This window comes from Osmerus eperlanus, chromosome 24 (assembly GCF_963692335.1).
Source record: "Osmerus eperlanus chromosome 24, fOsmEpe2.1, whole genome shotgun sequence".
NCBI lineage: Eukaryota > Metazoa > Chordata > Actinopteri > Osmeriformes > Osmeridae > Osmerus > Osmerus eperlanus.
In genome coordinates this window covers 4,884,210-4,901,854 of record NC_085041.1, presented here as the reverse complement: position 1 = coordinate 4,901,854, position 17,645 = coordinate 4,884,210, and the positions used below count along the sequence as shown (strand labels likewise).

Below are 17,645 nucleotides of genomic sequence, written 5' to 3'. Positions count from 1 at the left end.
GATGGTTCGTTATGAACCTTTGGGTCATGTGACCCGAAGGCAGCACGAGGGTTAAGGCAGGGAGTCTTGATGAATCCTAAACAGTAATTCATTGTAAGATAGCCTGATAACACTACATGATACGTGCGCAACAAGACAGTTGACGTGTCACAGAAAACCACTGGAAGCGTGTGTCTTTGTGCGTTTGAGTGAGCTGCATTGTTAAACAGACAGGAGAGAAGCAGTCCGATGGAGGAGGTGGAGTGGGTTGAGCAGTCGGTGAGGGACTGTGCTTATGTCAGTCCAATTTCTTCCAGTACGCTGCGCGGGGTCTCTGTTTCCTGTAGTGGAACAGGGGAACCGTAACGCAGGTGAGGGAGACCACACTGAGCCAGGATAACAGCGTCAACACTGCAGACACTGGCAACACCCATGTTAGGGAACTGTTTTGAACAGACATGCATCGTATCTCCCCAGAGGACAACCTAGCCATCACTGATGATGTCAAGGTGGGTGCACCACAGTCAACAATTCCCCGTCCAGATGATTAGGACTCGTTTACAAAAACAAAACTATGACGGACAATGCAAACCAGTACACAAACAAGACAAGAAATATTCTGAAAATGTGATGGGTTTAAAGACAGAAAGCCAAGGTGACCTCTAGTGGTGGTTCAACATTTCAAGAACTACACAAATATTGATCCAAAATCCAATGAGTTTGGATGTTTGTATGTAGAAAGAACGTGTGTAGTTATAATCCAATGCAAATCATGTGTTACACTTTTTAATAAGTAGTCAATGGATACAACAAAATCCCTAGCAAAATACTTCTGTCTGATTTTCCTATCATCTATACTCTAAAACAGATTGCACTAAAAAATTAATAACTTACTTTGGCATCCTAAAACAAGGTTCAGCACAAAGTAAAGAGAGGATTTGTGTCAGCACACAGCAAAAACATTAAATATTTTCTTAAGTAAAAGGAGAGGATGATCAATTGCCACGTTTGCCAAGCTTCCGCATCAGATAACCTCTACTTTCCATCTCCTCTCACAAATGTTAAGGTCTGGCTTATCAATTATTCACCCATTATCATTACTGGAAACCACACATCCCACTGTGAGAGTAATGTTCAATCCCTGTGTCCTACAGTGTTTGTAATCATGATTACTGGTGGATACTGTGTTCGGTTGTAATACTTGAACAAAGAAGCTAATACTGTACTTTGGTCACACACCACGTCTTTGTGTGTGTGTGTGTATGTGTGTACAGCATGTGTCAGTCAGGACATGTGTCAGGACAAGCGGAGCTGGAGTCAACATTCAATCAACGAGGTGTTAATTTATTAAGACACAATAACAGCAGGCCAACATGACTACGATAAGGTTTTATTCAAATATAAGCCTTATCTCCAGTCGTATGACAAATCAAACCAAATAGTATGTCTTGGGTTAAGCAGTGCAAACAGAAAACTAACTTTCAGGTTATTTAAACTTTAAATAAGACTATAGCACTACATTTAAGCGATGTCATGAATAATGCTATATGCAACTTTCTGATTTTAAATACAATAGGATAGGTTTCTTTAGATAAGATTTTATGGGATAATGTGAAAAGGGGTATACAAATAAAATTAGATTTGACATTTTTGATTTGATAAATTGAAGGATAATGGTCAAATCCACTCAACAGACAAGGGATGCAGAGGGTCAGGAAAGGGACTAGTTCCTAATGACCTTTTGTAAACAATCTACAGTTAATAACAAACAGATCCTAAAAAAAACACATAACTTGACAGGTACATACATACAAATAAAAAAAAATTGAATAAAAAAACCATGGCCATGATAGTTAAAAAAACAAAAAACAAATTAAGCATCTCACTGAATAGAGAATGTGTATTAGGGGAATCTTACACTTCAAGCCATGGACTATTTACAGAGCAAAACTGACCACTGGAAATCACAGGAAGGGGTTGAACCTGCATGAGTACATGTGTACCCAACAGCGTTGTGTGTGGGGTGGAATAGACCAGTGAAGATGTGAGGCGGATGCTTGGGGCAGAGGGGGGAGGAGCCAGGCACAGAGGGGGGGAGGAGCCAGGCACAGAGGGGGAAGGGGCTCAGCATGCAGGGTGGGCGGAGTCAGTGGCGGCAGCAGCAGCAGCAGCGGTGATGGCAGCCGTTCAGTAGACGGGCACGTTAAAGTACTCATGTCGTGGCTGGGGGAGAGAAGTACACAGCTTACAAGACACGACCGTACAAGCCCAGGCGTGCCGGCCACCACACAGCCACGAGATGCAGAACATGCAAGACAACAGCGGCAGGCAGGGGGGGGGGGGGGGGCGGGGGGTTATCTATCACCTGGTGGTGGTGGAGGGGAGGTGGGGGGGGGGTGTGCAACAGGTACACGGTACAGAGTTTAAAGGAGTCTTTTCTCTGCGTTTTCATTTTCAATGTTTCAAAGGGCAAATCTACTCATTCTACTAAGGTACAGTACAACTGGCAGATGCATAACCAATCCTAAAGTTGACATCTAGATCTATTCTAGCTAGGTCTAGTATCTAGAACAATGGCCTTGTTTGGTCTCACGAAGACACACATTGTTTTGTTTTAAAGCGTCTTTTGTCTAAAGTTGTCCAATATTAGTTAAAAGCTACAGTTAAACTCGGTGTCAGTGTAGTGGAAGAAAGTGACGATGGTACAGGCCACTCCAGGGGAAGCAAGCACACAAACACAGACGACTCGCAAACAGTGGTCTCCAGTGACGTCAATATCTAGTAAGTGTCTCTTATCAGTGCAAACGACTACTACTGAGGGCTGTAGGGATGGACACTGTCTTTATTAAGGGTTGTGACACTATGAACAGACAAGCCATCTAACTACGAGGACTCTAGGAGGGAGACCCATAGACAGATAGTATTCACCTCATCTGGGTCTAACTCTGAAAAAGACCTGAGGATTCAGAGGCCGTATTGGGGTTCAGCATACCTGCAGGATAAACATTGATCGAACAAAAGAATTAGCCCGATCCCCTCAGTAACACAAGACTATGTTTCCCACGGACCACAAGAACAGGTCCTCCGTGAGATGAAGAGGAAGCAGTCCTTATCTGATCAATCTCGCGTCACTCTAATTCAGTCTCTACGTGCAGAAAGTACTGAGACACTGTTTCCCCCCAAACGATCACATTTGCTTACGCTGCAATAATAACCCGGGCACATAGAAAGTTTTCATTAAAGACTAATTGAAATAGTTTCATTCAAATCCCCTGAGGAATGTCTTCCTCCAAAGTAATTACCACACCATGCACTATTAATGCGTTTAAGCCCAGGGCCCCAAGTCCTAATTTTACCTTCCTTCATCCACAACGCATACAACGCACATGCAAGACATATTTGTGGAATCAAAGTCCACAATCCTCAGTGAAAAGTTGTGATACGATTTTTCTGTTGTTGCAGGATTTCCCCCCTGAATTATAATTGGAAAACTTCGTGTAATTAGCTTGTCTGGTTGCGTGACCTGAATGTGTGTGCTGACCATGCAGTTACATCAGAGAGTACAAGGGAGTTATGTTTGTGGTCCTTATTATCACTGGGCCTATTCCATTAGAAACGTACATATTTGACCCACCAGCTGGGGAATAACATTTACTTAACATATTCAATTCCACTTCATAGCTTAATTTCCATTAACAGTACGTCATTGTGGCCACTTTAGATTATCCCCGACAGGTCTCAACATGAATAATTAAAGTGTTGACCAATTAAAATTAAAACGTTAATGTGGAATGCTAATTAACAGCATGGTACCACAAGCACTGCTGTGTTGGCTGCAGGTGGTGTTTGGAATGAGAAACTAAACGGTAGTCTTCAGCAGGAAGACTCCTACCAAAACCAAATGTACCTTAATAGGCCATGTGAGAACTGTTTGGGGATTTGACTACAGTCTGAATGAGGTGTATCATTAGCAGTTGTTGCCCAATTAAAGGGGCATTCAGTTCCTTTAAACAGGATGTAATTAATCCAAACACTCTCATGGCAATATAATGCCGTAAATGTGGAACTCGTCACCCAGGCAGTGTGGTTCTCTTCACTTGCAATATCCAAAACATTTGCTTTCAGTATAACAGTCTCGTATCTGGATTTCTTTGAAGCCAATCATTTCTGTAATTAACTGTATAAATAGATTAACAGATGTTTTGTCTTAGAAGTAACAACACTTTATCTGTCATCACCCAACCAAATGCTCTAGATTCTAAAACCCGCTGCCTGAGGTAGACCTTATGACCAGAATTATCTAATGTCTGATTAGAACATGTATGTGCCCCCCCTAGCGCATTATAAGATTATAAAACAAACACACCAAAGTGAGTACATTATGCTCCATGCAGTAAAAGGTCAAAGGGCACACCACTCAGTATAAACCCATGCTGCCTGACTGACTGGCATCAGTCTATTATTTACCAAGCACTTGGACGGAGAGACGGGCTCTCTATAAGATCTCCTCATTGGGCAACCCTCCCCAGTCTTCACTCTGGCTCTACAAATACAGAATCGAGCCAATCAGATGCCTCGTCTCTCTCAAGCCAGCTGCGGATTGGCCGCTAGAGACTCCTGTCTCCGTCTTCCTTCTCCCGGGGAGCGAATGAACAACCAGCATGGCACAAGAGGAAATAGAAACAAAAAGGAAAAAACGGTGCCAGGCTAGGGAGAAAATAGTTAAGGCTGAGGTGAATCACAGGAGGTGATAGGAAGTGGGAAGTCCATGGGGACATAGATGAGGAGGCAGGAGGGGCAGGGTATAGGTGAAAGCACTAAACTAGGTTCTATTCTAAAGGAACTGTACGGACTACAGTAAGGGTACAGTACAATGAATCATTAACGTGGTTTGCACCTTTCTGCAGCTGTTACGACCTCTCAGAGAGCACCTTTCTGCCTGATTCTGAAGCTTCTCTCAGAGAAACAAGTATCCTTCGGGACTCGTTTGCGTAGCTGAAAACCCTTGACAGTGTTGGAGTGGATTCCCGTCTGCTCCCCTGAATACCCCCCAGAAAATGCTTAGTTTAGCATAAAATGAGAGCAACTCATTTTATGCTAAACTAAGCAGGGCATAGGGACTGCTACAGAACTGTAACCAACTGATAACATGAGCAGGCTAGCTGCAGTCACCAGGGTTTCACAGCCTATGATGCCTATTGCAGCAGGGCACAATAATTTAGCAACAGTGCGGCCAATAAATTGCAGAGATTTATTCATCTAATCTGATGTTTCATCTTACATGAACCCAAATTCCAAAAAATTGAGGCTGATTTGTGTCAAGCCCATGGCTCATGTTCACTGCAATTAAAAAGTATCGTCTTCCTCCCTGAAAATATTTAGATTCCCCTATCATCACATTCTCATCAGGCCCAAGAGCAGCTGACACAGAGAGCAATTATTCTCCTTAACTTTACAGTGAAACGGAGAATAGCAATGAGGTTCAGTCCGACAAAAGCCTTGAGAAAGGAAAAACGTTTTCCTTAACAGGTGTCTGATTGCTGAATGACTGTTGGCTAGTTACTAGTTAGTCTTTAGGTACAACTACATGAGAGTATTACTATATTGTAAACATTTGGAAAACATCATACCAGTAACTACAGCATCACGTTGTATGGTATAATGTGACTACAAGTGGCTATTCTGATTGTTATTATTGAATATTAACAAGGAGTAGGAATGTTGTTGTTGTTGCTGGTATGTTAGGTTTCCTTGGTGCATTTACTTCCAACTACAGCTACTGGGGTCAAACTGCTAACTAGTGCTGGGCTCTGCTTAAAACGGGTTTATGAACTGTACCTGGAAATAGGCGAATCTGAAAATCTAGGTTCTGTAAATCACAAGCAGAAGTAAAGAGGCAGAAAGAGAGAGAAAAAGAGAAAGAGAGAAAGAGAAAAAGAAAGACAGACAGAATATACAGAAAAAAGCGACAGAGAGAAAGAAAAAGAAATAGAGAGACAGTGAGAAAGAGAGAGAAAGACACAAAGAAATAGACAGAGAGAGACACAGAGAGACAGAGACACAGAGAGACAGAGACAAAGAGAGACAGAGACAAAGAGAGACAGAGACAAAGAGAGAGAGAGAGACAGAGAGACAGAGAGAGAGAGAGAGAGAGAGAGAGAGAGAGAGAGAGAGAGAGACAAAGAGAGAGAGACAGAGAGACAGAGAAAGAGAGAGACAGAGAGACAGAGAAAGAGAGAGAGACACATGTCAGCAGGAGCAGAACCAGAATGGCGGAACCCCGCTGTGGGGAACAGAGGCGCCGCCACATCCCCCGCCTGACAGGGGGCTGTTGCATTCTGGGACATTCACTCATATCACCATGCTCTTTCAGATGAGTTAACAACAACGTCTGTGTCTGAAAGGTCTGATCGACGTTACAGACAGTCACAGTTTGTGAGACTGATGTATCAAAATGTATCTCCTAGGCTACGTAACCACCGAGTCTTCTTATCTCCTGGTGCAAATGCCACACGTCTCTGGACAAAGGTGTGGTTGGAACACAGAAGATGTATGATAGTGGCCATTAAATGCATCTGAATTTTATTGGCTGTATCAAAGTGGTGTGACTACACTACACAAACAACACTTCAATCTGCTCAACACTTGACAATGATCTTCCAATGCAGTAAATTGGGTTAGGTTTGGTAAGGATGGAAAAGGCCTTGATTTGGGGGCTGGGGGAGAGCCTTCGAGTGGTCCCTTACCTCCTGCAGTAGGTCTGCCTGCTCGATGGCCTTCAACACGTTCTTCTTGGAGGTCTCCTGGGCCTCACCCCCGAGCAGGAACTCATCCAGGATGAAGTAGGCCTTCTCAAAGTTAAAGATGATGTCTAGCTCGCACACCTACAGAGAGCAAACCCAGGAACAGTACAACAGTCTGCAACCATGCGGAGCCATAGACATATATACATAGACGCCCCATTGGTCCGTATATATGTCTATGTGCGGAGCTATATCTAGCCAAGGCGTTGAGCCAAAGCGAAATAAATGATTTAAAATAGTGCATTTAAAAAGTACAGCAAGCAATCAAGGATTAGAAGTGCATTGTTCTAACAGTATTTTGATGGTTGGAGTCAAGAAGCGATGTGTATTTTGCCAGGAACAGTGCATGAAATAACATTAGCTCTGTCAAAGCTGTGCTTTATTTGCAGATAAAACTCACTAGAACTAGCTTGCGCATAGTGTGCCTCTGGCATCTGTCAGAGCTGTGCTTGACTTACGGGCAAAGCCCACTGGAACTAGCTTGAGCATAAAGTGTCACTAGCACATAAGAATAAAGCTTCTAACTGAACACACAAGTTTTCACAAGGGTCGGGATGTAGAAAAGTGAGGAGGAAACGCACGCTGCCAAAGTACTTATCCAAAAGCTCTACATATCTGTGGATAATCTCCAGAGTGATGAGCTCATTGTCCTGATCCTCGATGCCACAGCAGAAGTACAGGCTGGCGTATCTGCAAAGGCACAACAGCATGACAGCACAATCCTAAACTGTCCATGGGGGAGGGAAGAAAAAAAAAAAGAGTCTACGATATATTTTAAAATATAAACCACCAACTGAGACAGTAAAACCATTAAAAGGCTCTAAAAGTCATTTTTTAGTAATTGATGAGACCAGGATGAGCATGCAGGCTTTTCCCAGAGAGATGGAGAGGGTGAGAGCATGCAGAAGGCAGGTCCATCAGGTCTGGTTATATTACAGTGATCAGGGCGGGGGTGCACTGGGTAAGAGCGTGTACCACAACATAGGGGTCTGGGTTCGAGTCCGACTGAGGCCATTCCCTGCACTGCTTTCCCATCTCTCTCCAACTACCCTGTCCCTCCAATAAATTAAGCAGGAAAAAGACCTAAAAAATAAATATATATTAGAGTAAGCAGCCTTGGCTCGACTCGCTATTCATCCCTCGCCTCAGAGGCTGCAGACAAAGCCTCGGCACTCCCTTCCCACTGAGAGCTCAGTGATGTATCGCCCCCCCTCATCACACCGCCAGAGTGCTGAGGGAGCGCTTCTCCGAAATGAAGTATTGCCGTTTTCAGCGTGTGGGGGGGATATTCATTTAACGGCCTGGAGTAACAGAGAGCTGAGGGGTTTGTGACTCCAGACCTCTCTGTTGTTCTTGATCCCTGCTAATCCTGAAGTACTCTTATAGCATGTGACTGTTGGCTAATAACGGTGCCAGCTGACTCTATTTTGAGTCTCTTGGGGGGGGGGGGGGGGGTAGCCAGTTGGTTGATAACCCTGGTGGAGTTACATCTCTAAATTAACCAGGAAATGAACAAACTCAAAAACATCAATCTGGGATGTTCATTCTGCGACAGACTGCTAAAACTGTCAAGTATCTTTGAAATCCATCTCAGTTTTTGAATCTCTCTCATTGGTCTACGAAACCAAGGCTTTGAACAAACATGACAAACACGTATTACCCTCTCTCTTTTCTGTTGTTGTCGTTCTAATATGCTTGGTTGGCAGTCACTGTGCCGCTAGCAATGAGGCTGCAGCTTGTCAAATCTGTTAAGTATGTGCTTAGGGACTGAAACTTTGGCTTTGGTTTCCATTTCATCTGAACACGCTGCTCGGCCTCACTGGAGCTTGAAATGGACAAACCAGACGGTGGCAATCAACGATGAGATTGAATCTCATGAATACATTATCAGTGCTGTGACGTTTCATATCCAAGACAATTTGAGGTAATAAACAAGTGAGGATAAAGAGCAGGGTGACTCTCTCACTCTCGGTTCCTGGTGGATTTTACGAGGCTGAGGATGTGAGTAAACCCACCACTGAGGATCTAAACATCTTGTGCATGTTATGAGCACCTATCAGTACTGTGTGGAACTCTTGCTAGCATGCTAGTGGGTTAGCTCTGTGTCATGAAACCCCGGGACACAACAGACCTATTGTCTCATGTGAAAACTTTCCAACAGTCAACTTTAACCCTCGTGCTGCCTTCGGGTCACATGACCCAAAGGTTCATAACGAACCATTGTTGTGTTTACCCAATTTTACCCAATACAAAAACAAATTAAAATAATTTTCTTTTAACCTTTGCAATGTGGGGGGTCTGAGACAGCCTAGCTGTTAAAAGAAAATGCTTCACTTTGTCTTTGTATGCGGTAAATTTGTCGCAATACGACGGTGGGTCACAATGACTGATGGGTCAGAATGACCCGAAGATAACACAAGGGTTAAGGCTATTTTTAAAGAAGATTCAAGCTATAGCTTTGTTGAACTGAACTGTCAGACAAACATAGCGTGTCACAGAGTGAACTTTGTATGCAGTCAGTGCTGCATTCTTGTCTGGTGCTGCAGCAGAGCGAGGTCACTGATTGGTCAGCGTCCCAGGTGTCATGTGAGGCTGCCGTGTTTGGGTCACCAAGGCTCTGCCTACCCATTGGTTGGCACGGCAACTGCGGATAATGAGGCAAGAATAATGCTCCTCTTTTTTTCTGCAGCAATCAGCTATTCCCATCTCTCTTTAACCCTCACCTCACAGAGATCTTATTGGGATTTTTATTTTTGTTTGAATTGTTTATCACTTGTATTATTGTTTTTATTGATTTTATGTAAAGCACCTTGAGCTACAATTCTTGTATGAAATGTGCTATATAAATAAAGTCTTACTTACTTACTCACCTCAAAACTTCACTCTAGAAAGGAAGCACTCACATGTCATGGTGTGTCTGACACAATGTAATGTTAATAATTTATTTAGCTTTAACCAAAGCAACGTCTGGAGAGGATTCTAACCTGTGACCTCATCTTCTGTCAAATGCTCTAACCACTGAGCTTTACCCCTTCAAGAATGTGCTGCTGTAGAAGGTGCCAATCTTGGTCGTCAACTATGACAGTGTAGATAAATAACTAGAATTTCAAAGCTACTGTTCTAGCATGATTCCTCATTTGATCTTTGTGGCCTTCAGTCGAAAAATACTATGTTGTTGTGGTGAAAGTAACCAGAGCTTTACCACTGACCTCTTGTAAACAATCTTGAGATCCCTCCACTCTAAAAAGCTGCACATTTTAGGCTTCCGAGACAGGACTGTTTGCACCAGCTCTCGGGTAATCTTCTTCTTCTCCTTGTCAGAAAGGGGCACATACCACTTCTGAAGCCTGAGCTTGCCCTGCCGACTGAACAGCAGCATAAACTGCATCTGGAGAGGGGAGACAGTTCAAGGGAAGTGACACACGAGTTAAGTGAGATGAAAAAGGAGAGGAGACGTGGAGACGCTCCATTTATTTTATATTTTTTAGTGTGGATAAATTATTCAAATGAGATTATATGAAGTTCAGTAATGAAATGGATAACATACATGTTTCAAATAATTGTCCGTTTTTCAGAACACACCAACAGAGGTAAGTGATGGGATTATTCAATTAAAACCCACAACCCGTAGTCTGCACGCAGCAAAAATACAATGCGCAATTGAGTTTAATAGCAGTGGAGACAAGTGCGTGATCTGCTTTCTGTATAGGCTGCTGTGGCCTATTTGATACAAACAGCATGCAGACATGATCTACATAATAATGTTTCAATGACATCAGGCTGTCACAATTACAGTGCAGGTTTCCAACTGCAAAAGTAGAAAGCATCGGTCAAGCTTGCTTGCTTTACTTCTAATATTACGGCTTCAGACATGACATGTTACGCGAAGACAAAATAAAGTGAACCAACATCTAGAGTAGTTTCAATTTAATGTACAATACGCTTACCTTAAAGCCTTAACTAGATCCGTCACGGATAAATTTGCCGAAATGAAGTCAGTACTTGAACACATTCACATTACCGTTCTTTTGGTCTGTGCATGCGATTAGGAGGCTAGTCGTCTGAAAACCAATTCCCAATTGGTCCAAGACCCACTGTCGAGATTTACCATTGGGTGTGTACACAATATGCCCCGCCTTCTCCACTTGTGTTGTACTTGGCTGTTCAGCACACAACATAAATACCTGAATTCTTCGGACAATTTAGATTACTGAACGAGACCAGAAAATACGTTTTAAAATATTTAACTCGGTCCTATAACTGAACATTAACTTGCACGTTCTCATTTGTATACCCGCGTTAAATGGACTTTAAAAACGGTGCGCGAGCGCCACCTTATAGCAACACAAGTCATGGCATTACCGACTGACTTAAACCGAAGTTTAAAAAGGAACAGACTAGCAGTGGGTAATTGAAAAGCATGGAGATAACATTTATTGCATAAAAATACGAACACATGTAAAAATGAGACAGCCGCTTTAAGCGCTCTATTGTACAGCAGCGTGCTGTCCACGCCGCAAAGTCTCCAGAGCCGAGCGCACCTCGACCCGAGAGATGACACAACACCTGTTCATCTTCGAAAGCCTTGCAGCTTCAAGCCCCACCTGTTGACAATATTCTGTTGAAAGACGCCTTGGCACTCCAGGAAACTTGCTGTTCACTGGGCAGATCTGTCCAGAGTAAAGTAGAAATACGTTATTTCGACCCTGGTTTAAAGGACCAACCAGCTGTACAGTTTGGCAAACTCGCCTACCTCTTTGTGAGTTCTGTACATGAAGGTTAAATGAGCTTGAACTCTTACAGGCTTCTCACACGGCTTGTTCCGCTTCTTGACCTCTCGAACTCTGGGGATTTTCATATTGTTTCGTTGCGTTCTAACAGTAGAATAGGTTAAAGCAGTACCTTAAAAGCTACAGTTCATGTAGCTCTGGCAATCTTTCAGTTGAAAACTTACACCAAGCTAAACAATATCTCTTGGAGCCTGCTGAGCGCCACATAAGCCTACCGCTATATACTTCACAAACGTTTCACCAGCTGTTCTTTATAAGTAGGTTAATTAAATGACCCAGTCAACAATTGCATGGACGCAATAATTGAATGACTGGTAAATCATAATGATGGGAGGGAACCGCTTTGCTGCATGGCGTTACTTTGACCAAATTACCATCCGTAGCTCTTCAGGTTCAGATTCGTTTGTTTACATCTGAATCGGTACATTACAGCAGGTAGCCTCTGATATCCAACAGGCCGTCTCATAGGCTTAGTGTAGCGCTTTGTATTTTTAGGACACAAGGCTTTAGAACACCAAACCTGAGAACGCCAGTGTTTAGAACCCCTGGCTCTAGAACACCAGGTTTTAGAACAGCAGACTTTAGAACACTGATCTTTACAATATCAACCACTGAAAACCCCAGGGTTTGTCTGTCTGGTGACATGCTCAGGATGATTCTTTTGTTTTAAGAACAAAGCAAGATGCCGTTGTTCTTTCACGCGGCTGTTGACTGACCAGCAAGCACAAAGCAAGGTGTGGAGGGTGTGGTTTGTTGGCAGAGACAAGCAGATAGCAGGTGTTAGATAAGACCATCCGTGGCGAGGGATTAGAGTAATCCTGTTCTGTAGCTGCAGATATCAGTGCACACATCACATTCCTGCGCACTCAATGAGGAAGATGGAGGTCACCGCGCGCTGGGCTGTTCTGTTGTCGCTTTTTCTCCTCTCTCACAGTAAGTTTGTCCATCCGAGCTGTAGCTAAAACATGACCAGCAGAGCCCGTAGAGGAACTGGGATGGGCCTCTGTGGGCTCTGCTAGTCTCTGCTTGTCTTTATGCTGTCACTGGTGTCCGATGGAGGTTGTTAGACTAGGTAATGCAGTTGCTGTGTGGAAGTTTTGATAGGGGGAGGTCACTGTCAGGACACACAGGGGTAAACGGAAAATGCTTACTCAAGTCTTGTTATATAGCTGCATGTGTGGTTGAACTATGATATTCCAAATACCGAGGCTTTTCACCTCTGCTACAGTGTTTTCTTTTCTTAGAGTGGACTCTTGATTTTCTAGGGTCACACTCAACCACTTCTTCCCCCATGCTGTCAGGACTGTCTGACTGGACCTGAGATCCCACACATCCTCTCTGCAGACACCAGAAACTCTCCTCCTACATTAGATTGACTTATTTGTACATGATGAAGTGAACTTGACTTCTGCATGTCTTTCCTCTCTTACCATCTGTGCTTTCTCTTTCGATCTCCTTCTCTTCCGCTTCTGCATGGGCATAGTCCTAATTGGAGTTCACACGCAGGAGGTAAGTGCTTCACCTAGTTTCCCTGAGGTGAATTGAGAGACAGAACCGACAGGCTTTGGCAGGGGTTTCACAGTGGCTTACCGTGATCCCGTGTCCTGTTCCGTGTGCCAGTGTATCATGGCTAGTCCTGTGGCCTAGCAAGGGTTTGCCGGCCATTGAAGGAGGAAGAGGGAAGCCCGCACCTCCCCACCACTTACACACTGGAAAAAAACAGCATTGTGCCTTTAGCTCGCTGAGTTATTGCGTGCTCTTTCTGCACGGACGACGTGTGTTCTGATGTTCTCGTTCCCCCAGGAGGAGGAGGTGCAGGAGGAGGTGCAGGAGGAGGAGCAGGAGGAGGAGCAGCAGGAGGTGGTTCAGACCTGGACGGGGACGGTGAAAGCTTGCACTTGTGACTGTGAAGGAGGGGACTCGCCCACGGGGACACCCCCCGCCGTGTCACCTGTTCTGGCAACCGTGCTGGCCCCCTCTTCCCCCCTGGGGAGCCCGCTGGAATGCATGCCTGGTGAGGACACTGAGCCCTCCCTGCTGGGCCTGCCCACTGCTAATTATGTCACCGCTAATGTAATCACTGCTAGTCTCACTGCTAACGTAGTCACCACTAAGTAGTATTCAATGCTAGTAGTCTCACTGGCACTGCTAATGTAGTCACTTCTTGTCTCACTGCTAATGTACTAAATGCTAGTCTCAAAAGTGCTCCACTAGCAGCAACACACAAGCTCTCCAGTCCTTACCTGTGTTTAGCAGGCTGACTTACAGGATGCAGTGCAGGGCAGCGAGGGATATGCTTGTCATAAGCTGAGGCAGGATCAGAGGGATAACACTCATCTTTTCCCCCTGGACGTAATGTTAGGTCGCCTGCTACACCTGTTCAAACTTTGAAATGCAGTTGGAAGTTGTGCTGCTGTATTTCTGCCATATAAAGAACCATTTTGTAGCTCAGTGTAGTGTGAAAACTGTGAACAACAATGGAAGTGGGCCAACTCGAGTGGTTTCCGGATGTTTGCTCAATTGTCAGTGGGCACAAGAGCATTTTGAAGTTGTGGATGGTTGTGTGTAGGAGAAAGACGGCACCTGGACAAGCCCCTGCTGGTTGCGAGGAAGAATGCTGACAGTTTTCCGCTGTGCCCCTCTGCTTAATTGTGGCTGCAGCTATCACCGTGGTGATAAATGGCCAGTCCGGTCCGTCAGCTAACCTGGAGTTTGGATTTAATTCAAATGACAAATGGGATGTTATACATCCAACTTCACTGCATTCTGAAATGTGAGTGTGTGTGTATAAGGCTTCCTGAGCAGGGAGAAGAAAAGGAAAAGAGGGAAAGAAAGAAAGTGTTAAAGATGAGAGAGAGAGAGAGAGAGAGAGACAGAGAGGGGCATATTTACATTTAGTCATTTAGCAGACGCTCTTATCCAGAGCGACTTACAGTAAGTACAGGGACATTCCCCCGAGGCAAGTAGGGTGAAGTGCCTTGCCCAAGGACACAACGTCATTTGACACGGCCGGGAATTGAACTGGCAACCTTCAGATTACTAGCCCGATTCCCTAACCGCTCAGCCACCTGACTCCATATGCATGACGCATATGCTGGATAGTGTTAGATAATCCCATTACTAGTAAAGCAATGTGATGAGCAGATTAAGGGGCCTGAAATAGGGCATGTCCTTCACCTAAAACAAGGAGGGTACTGGGCACACCAGCCCACGTGAGGCTGTGATGCCCCAACGCTCATCCGGCCACAACACGCAAGGCCAATGCCACGCGGTTGGCCCTCTTCAGAAGGGCACATGGATATCAAACCCTCTGTTGATTTCTAGCCCACACGGGGGGAAGGGAATCGTTGGATGATCTTGAACTTCTTTGGCTGCTACTTTGCCTAAACTGGTCGCTGTCGTCCTGTGCACAGTATGTCAGCCGTGATAAAACTAGAAATGATCTAGTACTGAAAAGTCAATTTTATAATTGACAAGTTGGGTTTGTCCACAGTCAGCATCATGTCTGAACTCATGTCTGTAGCCATGGAGTCAACATTGGGGGCGACAAATTAAATTTGTTATGATAATTTCAGACAGCGTGCGTGGTTGCCTGTCGTAGCGTAGCACATTTATATTTTTATATAAATAATGGGGGGGACATTTTGACCAGATTTGAATATTGGGGGGGATGTGTCCCCCCGAATATATATTATGATTACGGCCTTGGGGTAACCACATCTTGCCACTACTACTGAACCAACTTGGTGAAATTTAATATTTTACCATATCAGATTTTGGGGCGGGGGGTGGGAGAGGACTGAACCATTGAAACAGGTCAGGATTTGGTGAACCCAGCTGATCTGCTTTGTGCATGTTCTGTGCAGAGTGTCCCTACCACAGGCCCCTAGGCTTTGAGGCCGGTTCCTTAACAGACGAGCAGATCACATGCTCCAACGGTGACCAGTACATCGGCTGGTACTCCTCCTGGACCCCTGGCAAGGCCCGGCTCAACAACCAGGGCTTCGGGTCAGTCCACCTCAGCGTCAACACGTTGCTTTACTACGTGGCATACTGAACCATGCTGATGGGACAGACTGGACTGTGTTCCCATCCTCTCTCAGGTGTACCTGGCTGTCCAAGATCAACGACAACAGCCAGTGGATCCAGATTGATCTGAGGGAGGTGGGCGTGGTGTCCGGCATCATCACCCAAGGCCGCTGTGACGCGGACGAGTGGGTGACCAAGTACAGCGTCCAGTACCGAACCGTGGAGAACCTCAACTGGATCTACTACAAGGACCAGACTGGCAACAACAGGGTAAGTGAAGACGAAGACAAGGTTGGAGATATATACGGGAAGAACTCACAAGAGGGGATCGGGACCTGCCTAGCCCTGATGCTGCCGTCCTGTAGGGTTTCATTTGAACCCGGGTTCTCCAATCCTGGTCCTCGAGGGCCGCTGTCCTGCATGTTTTAGACGTTTCCCTGCTCCAGCACACCTGTTTCAAATGAATGGGTTGTTATCAAGCTCTGTGGAAGCCGGGTAATGACCATTCATTTGAATCAGGTGTGCTGGAGCAGGGAAACGTCTAAAACATGCAGGACAGCGGCCCTCGCTTGAAATTGAGATTGAAATTATTAACTGGGGTTGGTGGGAAAAGCTACAGGAGGGTAGATCTCCAAGTGCAGGGTTGGCCAGCCTGGGACTAGGTTCTGTAGATGCCATGAAAAGACTATCAAGTTCAAATCTTTGTTTCCTATGGATGTAATAGAAGTGATTCTCCCAGGGGAGGTAGAACTCCTCGTGGTCCAGCGTCTCTGCAGACTGAGCCCATGACAGGTTCTTCTCTCCCCCCTCAGGTCTTCTACGGCAACTCGGACCGCTCCTCGTCCGTGCAGAACCTGCTGCGCCCGCCCATCATCGCCCGCTACGTCCGTCTGCTGCCGCTGGGCTGGCACACCCGCATCGCCCTGAGGATGGAGCTGCTGATGTGCATGAATAAGTGCACGGTCTGAACGAGTGTACGCTTCTGAAAAAAGGGTTCACCTGGCCCGCTTCACCCCCCACCACCCCCCCTGCCACCTCCCATACACTTGCCAAAAGGGGGACACCGACCAGCACTGTTCAGATCCAGTGTGGGAGACCTCTGGCGCAGACGTCATTTCTGCTTGTTCCTCTTGTGTCCTCGTGGGCCTAATAGTGTGTTTTTCTTCAGATGATCTTTATGTTCTCTTCTGTACATTTGTATTCCCCCCCCCCCCCCCATTTAGCTAAAGGTAAAAAATATTTACACTTGACAGACTGGATGTCATGTAATGCTTTGCGCTGTCTGTGTCTGCCTGTGAATCAGCATGGCTGACTGAATTAACTGTGGGGTATCCTGTTACGGTACAAAAACTGCTGCACTGAATTCCTCTCCACAGTGGGGCCTCCTGTTCCCTACCCTTTAATTCTAGAAACACTTTGATCGTATAAATCTGGGCATTCATCAAAGCCACGGGGGGGAGGTCAACCAGACAAATGCAATGTCCTCTTATCGTGAAAAGATACATTTTAAATGCATTGATAAGTTGGCAAACAAGTGGACACGAACGCAACTGACAGTTGATTTGTTTTATTTGACATGTTATTGACTGTAAACAATGTAAACATTACTATTCTATAGGAGCTAAACTGTCTTTCTGGTGGTGCTGTTCCCGTGGAAACCCTTTTAGGAACAAAAGCTGATAAAACGTTAACTATGCTACCAATTCGTGTCTGTAATAAAAGCACAAACATAGGACTTTGTTTCATACAGTGAATTAACGTTTTCAGTAATAAATATCACCAAAAAATAATCAGACATTGGTATTAATATAATACACTGTGCTCTTGTCTCAACAACGACAAGTAAGCATCAAAAGAAAACAAAAATAAGTACAGTATTGTGTGGAGTAGAAAGTGTTTTACAGTCCTTACCTGGAATACACCCAACACACTACGATACACAAGTCAGAGTCACCTGTGCTCTGACTCTGGGCTTTGACTTTGACTGGGCAATGACGACGTACAGTAGGGAAGAGGAGTTTAAACTGAGTAAGGGTTCTTTGTC

General features: G+C 44.9%; 2 protein-coding genes across 7 annotated transcripts; one reads left to right on the top strand and one right to left on the bottom strand.

Annotated features, from left to right (window-relative positions):
* Positions 1-60: 60 nt before the first annotated feature.
* On the bottom strand, positions 61-11,806 carry LOC134011285 (AP-1 complex subunit sigma-2-like). 6 transcript variants are annotated; one of them, XM_062450855.1, is made up of 8 exons: positions 11,536-11,806; positions 11,324-11,452; positions 9,992-10,170; positions 7,364-7,472; positions 6,726-6,863; positions 5,818-5,848; positions 2,908-2,971; positions 1,303-2,202 (listed from the first exon to the last, which is right to left on the bottom strand). In XM_062450855.1, the coding sequence occupies exons 1-7, from the start codon at positions 11,638-11,640 to the stop codon at positions 2,919-2,921; spliced, it is 744 nt and encodes a 247-aa protein (XP_062306839.1). In that variant the 5' UTR covers positions 11,641-11,806; the 3' UTR covers positions 1,303-2,202; positions 2,908-2,918. The 6 variants fall into 6 exon arrangements, 5 of the variants coding, with proteins under 5 accessions (XP_062306840.1, XP_062306839.1, XP_062306841.1 ...); XR_009928403.1 differs by lacking the exon at positions 5,818-5,848 and having other exon boundaries at positions 11,536-11,804; XM_062450856.1 differs by lacking the exons at positions 1,303-2,202; positions 2,908-2,971; positions 5,818-5,848 and adding an exon at positions 61-320 and having other exon boundaries at positions 11,536-11,805.
* Positions 11,807-12,382: 576 nt separating this feature from the next.
* On the top strand, positions 12,383-17,336 carry LOC134011284 (retinoschisin-like). The gene is made up of 6 exons (XM_062450853.1): positions 12,383-12,505; positions 13,056-13,081; positions 13,376-13,586; positions 15,439-15,580; positions 15,676-15,871; positions 16,414-17,336. Exons 1-6 carry the CDS (start codon positions 12,442-12,444, stop codon positions 16,567-16,569), a joined length of 795 nt encoding a protein of 264 aa, XP_062306837.1. The 5' UTR covers positions 12,383-12,441; the 3' UTR covers positions 16,570-17,336.
* The last annotated feature ends 309 nt before the right edge of the window (positions 17,337-17,645 follow it).

Bases quoted from the DNA above. Each gene is read 5' to 3' on its own strand.
- LOC134011285 (XM_062450855.1), bottom strand. From the start codon at position 11,640: ATGAAAATCCCCAGAGTTCGAGAGGTCAAGAAGCGGAACAAGCCGTGT. The intron at 6,864-7,363 runs GTGCGTTTCCTC...TGCTCTCTGTAG, and splicing joins TGGATAAGTACTTTGGCAGC to GTGTGCGAGCTAGACATCAT. The intron at 5,849-6,725 runs GTAAGGGACCAC...TGTGATTTACAG, and splicing joins AGGCAGACCTACTGCAGGAG to AACCTAGATTTTCAGATTCG.
- LOC134011284 (XM_062450853.1), top strand. From the start codon at position 12,442: ATGAGGAAGATGGAGGTCACCGCGCGCTGGGCTGTTCTGTTGTCGCTT. The intron at 12,506-13,055 runs GTAAGTTTGTCC...GCATGGGCATAG, and splicing joins GCTTTTTCTCCTCTCTCACA to TCCTAATTGGAGTTCACACG. The intron at 13,082-13,375 runs GTAAGTGCTTCA...TCGTTCCCCCAG, and splicing joins TTGGAGTTCACACGCAGGAG to GAGGAGGAGGTGCAGGAGGA.